This window comes from Cottoperca gobio, chromosome 22, assembly GCF_900634415.1.
Source record: "Cottoperca gobio chromosome 22, fCotGob3.1, whole genome shotgun sequence".
Classification (NCBI taxonomy): Eukaryota; Metazoa; Chordata; class Actinopteri; order Perciformes; family Bovichtidae; genus Cottoperca; species Cottoperca gobio.
In genome coordinates, this window is record NC_041376.1 from 2,753,388 (window position 1) to 2,761,929 (window position 8,542).

General features: G+C 41.8%; 1 protein-coding gene and 1 pseudogene across 1 annotated transcript in view; both read right to left on the reverse strand.

Moving 5' to 3' along the window:
- Positions 1-3,136, reverse strand: part of sos2 (son of sevenless homolog 2 (Drosophila)) — a 47,084-nt gene extending 43,948 nt beyond the window's left edge. Inside the window, 1 exon segment of the mRNA XM_029460447.1 lies at positions 2,230-3,136. Within this exon segment, the coding sequence (XP_029316307.1) occupies positions 2,230-2,313 (84 nt within the window). The 5' untranslated portion in view covers positions 2,314-3,136.
- On the reverse strand, positions 2,459-8,308 carry LOC115027686 (mitogen-activated protein kinase kinase kinase kinase 5-like; annotated as a pseudogene).
- Positions 8,309-8,542: the final 234 nt, after the last annotated feature.

Genomic DNA, 8,542 nt, shown 5'->3' on the forward strand with positions numbered 1-8,542 from the left:
TGGTGTAACATGTTGAGACAGATAAAGCGACACACCACCTGCTCGCTCGGTTTCACCTGATTCATCTCTACTGCAGATAACGACAGAAATGTGTTGCGTTATTTATAAACGCCATGTTGCTACATGGCTGACTCAGAGCAGGTTTCTGCTGGTGTTACTAAAAATAAGGCATTAAAAGTGAGAATGTGATGAAGTCCCTGCCTCCACGGGTTCAGGGCTTCGTTACCTCAATGGACAAGTCGCTGTTTTGTAAACTGACATTTTGATTTGATGGTTTGAATGTTACTTTGCATGTTTTATTTTTAAACACTACAAAAGGGAAGGAAGAGCAGATTGTGTGCCAATAACTGATCTGAGCAAAAGTCTCAAGTAGACGCTTTATTAGCTGCACTTTGAAACAGTCGTTAACAGACTGTGTTATAAAGTATACAGCATGTATTCTCATGTCTTACAGACATAACATGCATTAATATTAGTCATAAAAAAGGACATTCTTCTAGTGGTTTTTTGTCAGGAGATGTTTTAAGATGATCATAAATGGAGAAACAAACGGCGGTTTACGAGGTTGCACGATCAGAGGAAAATCTCCCATAACGTTGAATATCACAATAACTATATTAAAGTGCACTCAGTTCTGCTGCTTTCAGTGCTGAAATACAACACTCAACTTGTTACTGAACTGAACACACACAAAATAATGAAAGTTATGGATAAAATAAGACTGTGTAAATCCCCCGAAGGGAAATTCAGAAGATAGTGATAGTTAAAGTGCAGTTATCTCTTTCAACCAACTAAAAACTCCCAGAGTGCAACAGGGCAGTCTTTTGTGATGTGTTTATCGTGCAAGTTGACATTGCGATGACGGTAAAAAGACGATGCGTTGTGCAGCCGTGGCTCGCTGCTGTTTGAGAGAACACAAACGTCCTACAAGTCACAGAGGTGGTTGAGCACGTTTTATGTGACATCATGAGCTTGTGTTACCGCTTAGCACAGAGACCCCCAACAGAGTGGAAACATAGCAAGAGATGCCCCGTCTCTACTTGACTCAAGTCTGTGCCCTTCTCTTAACCATTAGTGACTCCTTTGAGTTATCAGGAAATGTAAACATTGTGGGTTTCACACAGAGCCTTTCAAAGGGAAAGTATCCTGCACAGCTTTGTGCATCTTCCACTCTCTAAACACTGTGGCTTTGGTTTAACATCGTGGAACAGCAAGACTAAAACTTTGACAGTGAAACAGAAAACAGAATAAACCTGGTGATGACAGGGAGAAGCCAAGATGATGCAAGAAAAGAGAAAAGAGGGACAGTCAAAAAGGAACTGATCCGGTTTAGTCCTGCTGACCAAGGACATTAAAATTAAAATGTTTCCGGTCCTCAAAGTTTGAGAATTAAGTTGCATTTCTATGGAAAAGGCGGGACACTGCCAATGTAAGCATCATTCTAAAGAAGCTGCAGGGATGAGACATCTTTACTGTTCGACCAAATGAGGAACAAGGAACAAATAACAAAAAGTTGGCAGCAAAACACACACACACACACACACACACACACACACACACACACACACACACAGAGACACATTATGTTCGACAAGCAGCTTTCCCACAACAGCTTCACTAGAACTACACTTGGGGGAACATCAGAACCCTGCAAGTTATTAGTGAAGCCTGTTTACCCTCAACACACATCAACAGATCAACAACCTGGTCCCAGCTGAACAACTTCCTTAGAAACATTGTGGGAAGAAATATCATAATGGGGAACTTTGAGAGACTTGAATAAAAACACACTGTAGAGGATGAGAACAGCAGTTTAACAGAAATGAGTAGTAAACATTTGTATTACATCCAATGTATCCTGGAAGAGAAGTGTTTGTCCCTGTTACCATAACACATCATATCAGGCAAGCACACATTTAATATGTATTTATTTAACCTTGATTCACCCTCATGCAGCTGAAGATGTAGCTTCATTGTGTTTACAGGTAAGTGTTTTAAGATTCCTGTCTGGATGTGATATTATGTAATGAAGGTGCTGCTTTTATCATACAAATCGCTCATAATAATCTGATTATGATCATTTTTAGCAAAGGTCTTTCTGTAAGTGACACATAGGTTGGCACCTTGTGAAGTGTGGGTTTGTGAACCCCCATATGGGAATACGTGTTGTGAAAAGGCAGATTGTGTCACTTTGTGAGGTTAGTAATGAGGTAATAATGACAGTGTTACCTTCCGTAAAGCTTGCACGAATAGGCCTCTCCATTTGTGACTGTTCTCGTCACTTGAAAAGTCGTATATCTGCTGGGGCTGCATTGCTGTAGCGGCTCCTGGCGTTGCCGTGATCCGGGCTGAACTGTCAGCATCGGCCCCGGAGAGATAGTCCTTGTGGGTGGGTCAGTCCAGGGCAGGCACGGTGGAAAAACTCAAACGGCCTCGCTTGCAAATATGAAGAATATCACTAAACCAAACTGCAAGTCCGGAGTCGAGTTAGGTTAAACATCGAAAAATCAGCTACAACATTAAATAAGCACATGTAGCTATAAAGTTAACTCGCTAGCTTGGATGCTAGTGAGGCTAGCCCGCTGCTGCTGTAAACAGCGGCTAACTAACAAGCTAACGGCTAATAACAATGTTGCTAAGTGTTATACTTGCTACTTTGCGTTTGCTAAAAGGCGTATAATAGGCACATTAAGTTCAGTGTTAAGTCGCGACATGGGAGCTCAGCTTGTTGCCAGCTAGCTAACAGCTACAAGTTATGTTTGGTTATTTGCTGCCTGAACACCTGTAACGTTAGCAGGCTAGCGTTAGCAGGCTAGCTAACTAGTGCTACAGGCTGCCGCTGGCCTTGATGCGCTCCGAGTTTTATGTTGTGGCACACGACCCGTTCGGCTCCAAACAAGGCACACTTTCTCCTGCGCTGTTCACTTCACGTTTAGGCATCTTTTTCCGGAGTGATCAAACGCTAAAAATCCAACGTAAATCCCCCCAAAAACAGCGATGAGTCCGAGGCATTTCTGTGGAGCGGAGCAGCAGTCGAGGTGTTTTTGGTTTGAGAAGTCGAAGATGTTCGAACCAACTCCGCTGTCTGTCTGCTGCTGTGCGTCCGCTGCTGTGCGTCCGCTGTCTGCTGCTGTGCGTCCGCTGTCAGCCACGCACGCTGCGTGAGCTCACATTTTATTGGACAGGATGAAAAAAAAAACAAGGCTGGACTTTCTGTCTCTTCGCATATTGTTATTATATACAGTTTGAGAAATACACACCAGAATCCGGTTTGTTGGGAAGTGTGTTTTCACATACGAGGAATTTGCTTTACTGTTTTGGCGAATAACATAAACATAGTAAACACATAATACATAAATACACATAAATAAAGAGTATAAGAAGATTACAATAGAAATATGTACAATAACTTTGAATTAAAAGACATTTAAGTGGTGATATTGTGTATGTTTAATTATTTATCTGTTCTGTGTTAATGTTCAAATAAAGCAAGTGGTGATTACTAGCTGTAGAAGAAACCTTTAAAAATATATGTTTATTTATTTTGTTTTCTTTTATATGTATTCTTTGTGTTGTGTATGTTTGTGTACTGATAGTTATATATCCTTTATGTTAAGAGAGTGTTCAAATAAAAGCAGAAGTAAAGTATTGCACAAATCAGGAAATATAAAGATACAATAGAAGAAAAATAAACCTATAATATAAATAATATATGCATACATATCATATATATAAAATATAAATAATAAATAAAATATATAATATAATATATCTATATAAAAATAATATTTGTGGATGTAATATATATAGTATATATATATACTATATATATACAGTATATATATATAGTATATATATATACTATATATATTACATCCACAAATATTATTATATATATACTATATATATATATATATACTATATACTATAGTATAGATAGGCATATATACACTATATACTATATATAGTAATATATATATATATACTATATATTATTATACTATATAATATATACATATATACACATATACTATATATCACTACTATATATATACTGTATATATATATATATATAGCTTCTCTGCAGTGGGCCTCTTCTTCGGGTTCTTGGTCAGACACTTTGACAAAGTTATGGAAGGCGTTGGACCTGAGGAAGAGGAGGAAGAGGAGGATGCTGGTTAATGATGGTCACTAAGCATCACAACACCCTGAATGCTCGAGCACTCACCATTTGTTCTTGTCTTTTAGCTTGGGCGGCTGGAAGCTGCTCTTGGACATCAGAAACAAAGCCTAAGAGGAACAAACACTTTGATGAAGGCGTTTACAAGACAACACGTCGCTGTGACTTTTGTTTTGACAGATTTAAAGAGGGGAATAACGTCAGGTGAGCAGAACACAGTTCTAATGAGACAGGAACACGAAGTTTCTGAGTGAGACCTCATCGGGTGCAGGTCAACATCGAGGGCTGCAGCTCGGCCAGCTCGATGGATGTGATGCCGACAGCCCAGATGTCACACAGCTGGTTGTAGCCCCCGTTCTTCTCCACTGCTGCCACTTCTGGAGCCATCCTACACATCAGAGACAATCATTGAGTGTGGGGGGGGGGGGGGGGGGGGGGGGTTAGTGATACTCATGAGACACCATCTTCATCAGTCGGCTTGTAATGCACTTCTGCTCAGGGCACGAACAATACTCATATATATATATTAATGTTCTTTCTAATGTATTAAAGTGGAAGACTAGAATGTAAAGTAACTCGTAGTCATAACAACGACTTGTTTATATGATATACGTTATTAATCCCTGATCTGCGACATGTCTGCAATAAATCAAAATCAAAATTTAATATATTGCAATTAGACATTAAAACATTTTCTTTGTGGGAAAGTAACTCGTATCTTTTAGAGCAGGGTGTCAAACATGCGGCCCGGGGCCAAACCCGCCCCCAGAGGGTCCAGTCCGGCCCGCGGGACGACTGCGAGGTTTAAATGTGTTGTTTTGATCATAAGTAAATGCTGTTCCAGATCCCTGAATGTGTTGTGCCTCTGTAGACACTGACCTGTACGTAACACACTGGAATGATGACTGAGGCGCTAAAACGAAGGAGTTGTTGTTATTTACAGGGTACTGTGGTGTTACTGGTCCGGCCCACTTGAGATCACATTGTGCTGCATGTGCCCCTGAACTAAATGAGTTTGACCCCCCTGCTTTAGAGGACGTGTCTATAAAACCACTTAGTAATTAGATTGTGTTCGATCTGATTAAAGAATAACTCACCAGTAAGGTGTTCCAATGAAAGACTTCCTTTTGGCAATGGTGGCAGTTTATTTGGCTGCGACTCCAAAGTCGGTTGTAACGAGGATTGACGGGTGTTTCAGATTATGTGAAGCACAAACGGCTGAAAGAATTAAAAGAAGACGCTAAAGAGCAACTTACCTAACTTCACATCTCCGTTTTCTGACAGAAGTATGTTGGCACCCTGACAAAGAGAGAACATTCAACAGACCAGAAGGACATTTTAGTATCGTGAGCTGATGTGTTGCCCACGGGTTCATAACAAAGTGTTGACCTTCTCACATGTGTGTAGGTGAAGCACGAGCTGCTGGCAGTGAAGCTGCACCAGCATCCCGGCTCTGACCGTCTCTCTGGTGGCCCTGCGGTGAGAGGAGAGGAAACAGGAAGTGCTCGCTCGTAGAGCGGAGTAAATATAATAGGGCCAACCCTGACCTCCTCTGATAACACACGAGGCTCCAGTGTGTGTGCACGCACCAGGCGTGATCAGCTCCAGCTCAACCTCAAACCGCCGTCATTGCCACCACTGCTGGTTGCGAATGAGCACATCCTCTGCACTACTTTCACACCTCTGCACGCTTTTTATAAATCTCACACCTCTCGCGCTGAGATCGTCGCTGCTTTAAGTTCCTGCTAATGTTTAAATCTTTACGTTCTTCTTCAGCTGAAGTCACTGAACCTTCTGCTCTGGGACGCATTTCAAACGTCAATATTTCGATCAAGTTCATTTAATAATAGAAGCTGAAATCATGAACGCAACTAATATCCGATTAATCGTGCACCTTTCTTTCCTCGTTCTCTCGTCTTGAGCTTTGTGTCTAAAAGATTGAGCTGTTAAAAGGTAACACCGCACAAATTAACATTTCCAGTGCGTTATGTCCGAGGCCTGGGAAAGTTCAATCAATATTAGAGAACACGGGCTGCAGAGAAAGTCTTAAAACGTGACGGCGTCAGGTACAAAGTCTGGAGCGGCTGCAGAGACACCACAGAACGTTTTCTTTCTTATACCCACATGTTTCATCCCCCGGGTGCACTCAGTGTTCTCCATAAAACCTCCCGACTCATTGTTTATGGAGCGGTTACAGACTCTAGTTATTGTGCGTGGGAGTTTTAGACGATAGGATAATGTCTATCAATTTTTAATATGTGTGCAGTTTCCCTTTAATCCGTCTGTGTTGGCACGAGGCAGTGTGTGGTGTGGTGTGTGTGTGTGATACCTTGATGTCACGGTGCATCTTGCCCTTCGTGTGCAGATATCCCAAACCCTGTAAACAATGTGTTCAGTTCAGCTGGAGGTCCAAACATTGACTTGATATTGTTTGCATCACCTGAGGCACAGATTACCTGGATGGTCTCTCTGCAGACGTACGCTATCTGCAGCTCTGAGAGAGGTCCCGTCACTAGAACAACACAATGGCATCTTTGTTTGCAGGGGAAGGATTTTACAACGTATGCACAGTGTTTAAAACTCTTTAATGACTACAAAGCATCTTATTAGTTATGAAAAAAACGCTCACCATTATAAATGTCCTGCAGAGATCCTCCACCACAGTACTCCATACATATCCACAGCTTCTCTCGACTGATGCAATCAGAAAGCATCACGTCAGTACGTTATTAAGTCAGTACATCAGTACATCAGTACATCAGTACATCAGTACATCAGTACATTACGGGCATTCAGCAGACGCTCTTATCCAGAGCAGGACAGTCTCCCTGGAGCAGCTCAGGGTTAAGTACACTAGGCCCCCACCATCGCAGCTTTGTTCACTTATTAAACAGCGAAGAGACGAACATTTAACAGCACAAGTTTAACTGTACCAGCAAGTACAGTACAGGTACAGTACATATCATAATATATATATATATATATATATATATATATATTATATATATATATATATAATATATATAATATATATATATATATATATGTCCACATAATAATAAAACAAAGAAACTAGGAGTTGAACGGCGTGAGGCAACCGTCACCCTCTGATGCGTGCACGTGGAGGGAACCACAGACCATCATGGAGAAGCGCAGAGATACAGAAACTTCAGCCAAACAAGAAAAGCTTCTCTGCAAAGCCCCCCCGACATATTCAGAGGCTTTCTGTTGTCAACAGGAAACGTGTCTTTCTTCTTCACCTACGATGCGCGGACATGCGGTGACAGTGTTTTGTTTGAGAGATATCTCGCAGCCCTATAAAAGGTAACCCTTCTGCAGAGAGCTGAAGCTGGAGGAGGAGGGGCGAGAGGACGATAACTAAGGCTGAAAGTAAGACTTCATGTGATCAGCGAGCACACGGCACGCTGCCCCACAGCTGCGTCACTGCACAGCGTTCAGCTGGACGTGGAAAAGATTTCAGGAAACAGGTCTGATCGGAACTTAATTCCCCCAATAAAACTGTTTGTTCCGATATAATGAACGCAGTTTATAATAATGTAGGCGTGGTGGTGGGCTGCTCATTACCACTTTACAGTAACCAGTTGTGCTGTGTGTCGAGACTGCACAAGACATGCCTGCTGTGATAAGACCTGCATCTCTCTGGACTAACAGCCGTATAAAACACATCAGAGGCTCATGTTCCAGTTAAACCTGCTGGAAGTCTGAGGCCGTGGTGGGCGGACCGGCGCTACTTCCTCTCAGATACCAGCCACAAAACGAGGCTCCATTAAAACATAAGCGCTGCATCCTGGCACTGAAGGCCCTCGTCAGCAGCAGTTGAAGTTTGAGTCACACTTCACACACACACACACACACCACACACACAGTGTGACTCAGTTATTAAACCGTCATCGAGTTTGAGGCTCGTTAACTCCCTTTGCACAGCTAATCCCACCGATGGTGGCGCTGGACGTGGGAAAACACTGAGCATGAAATGACAAAGCACGAGTCTTTAAGCTCTCACCAGAGGTAGCTCCCGAAGTAGGCCACAATATTGTGGTGCATGCATTCCTTCACCATGAAGATTTCCTGCTGGATGATGGAAAAGTCATCTCCTGGAAACAGAGGGAGAAATCACACATGGACAAAAAGTTACTTTTATTTTCTGCTCGGGGAGAGTATCATTTTAAAACCAGGTTTTTCCATTTGGAAATAAACACGCACACAATGATTGTGAGCATATAACAACTTAGTTTATCTACAAAATATATGGAATGAATTCTGATGGAGGTCGTGCTCTCTAAACATCTTTAATAAATCTTTCCATTCACTTTGCCAAATCAGAACCACAGAACAGTCTCC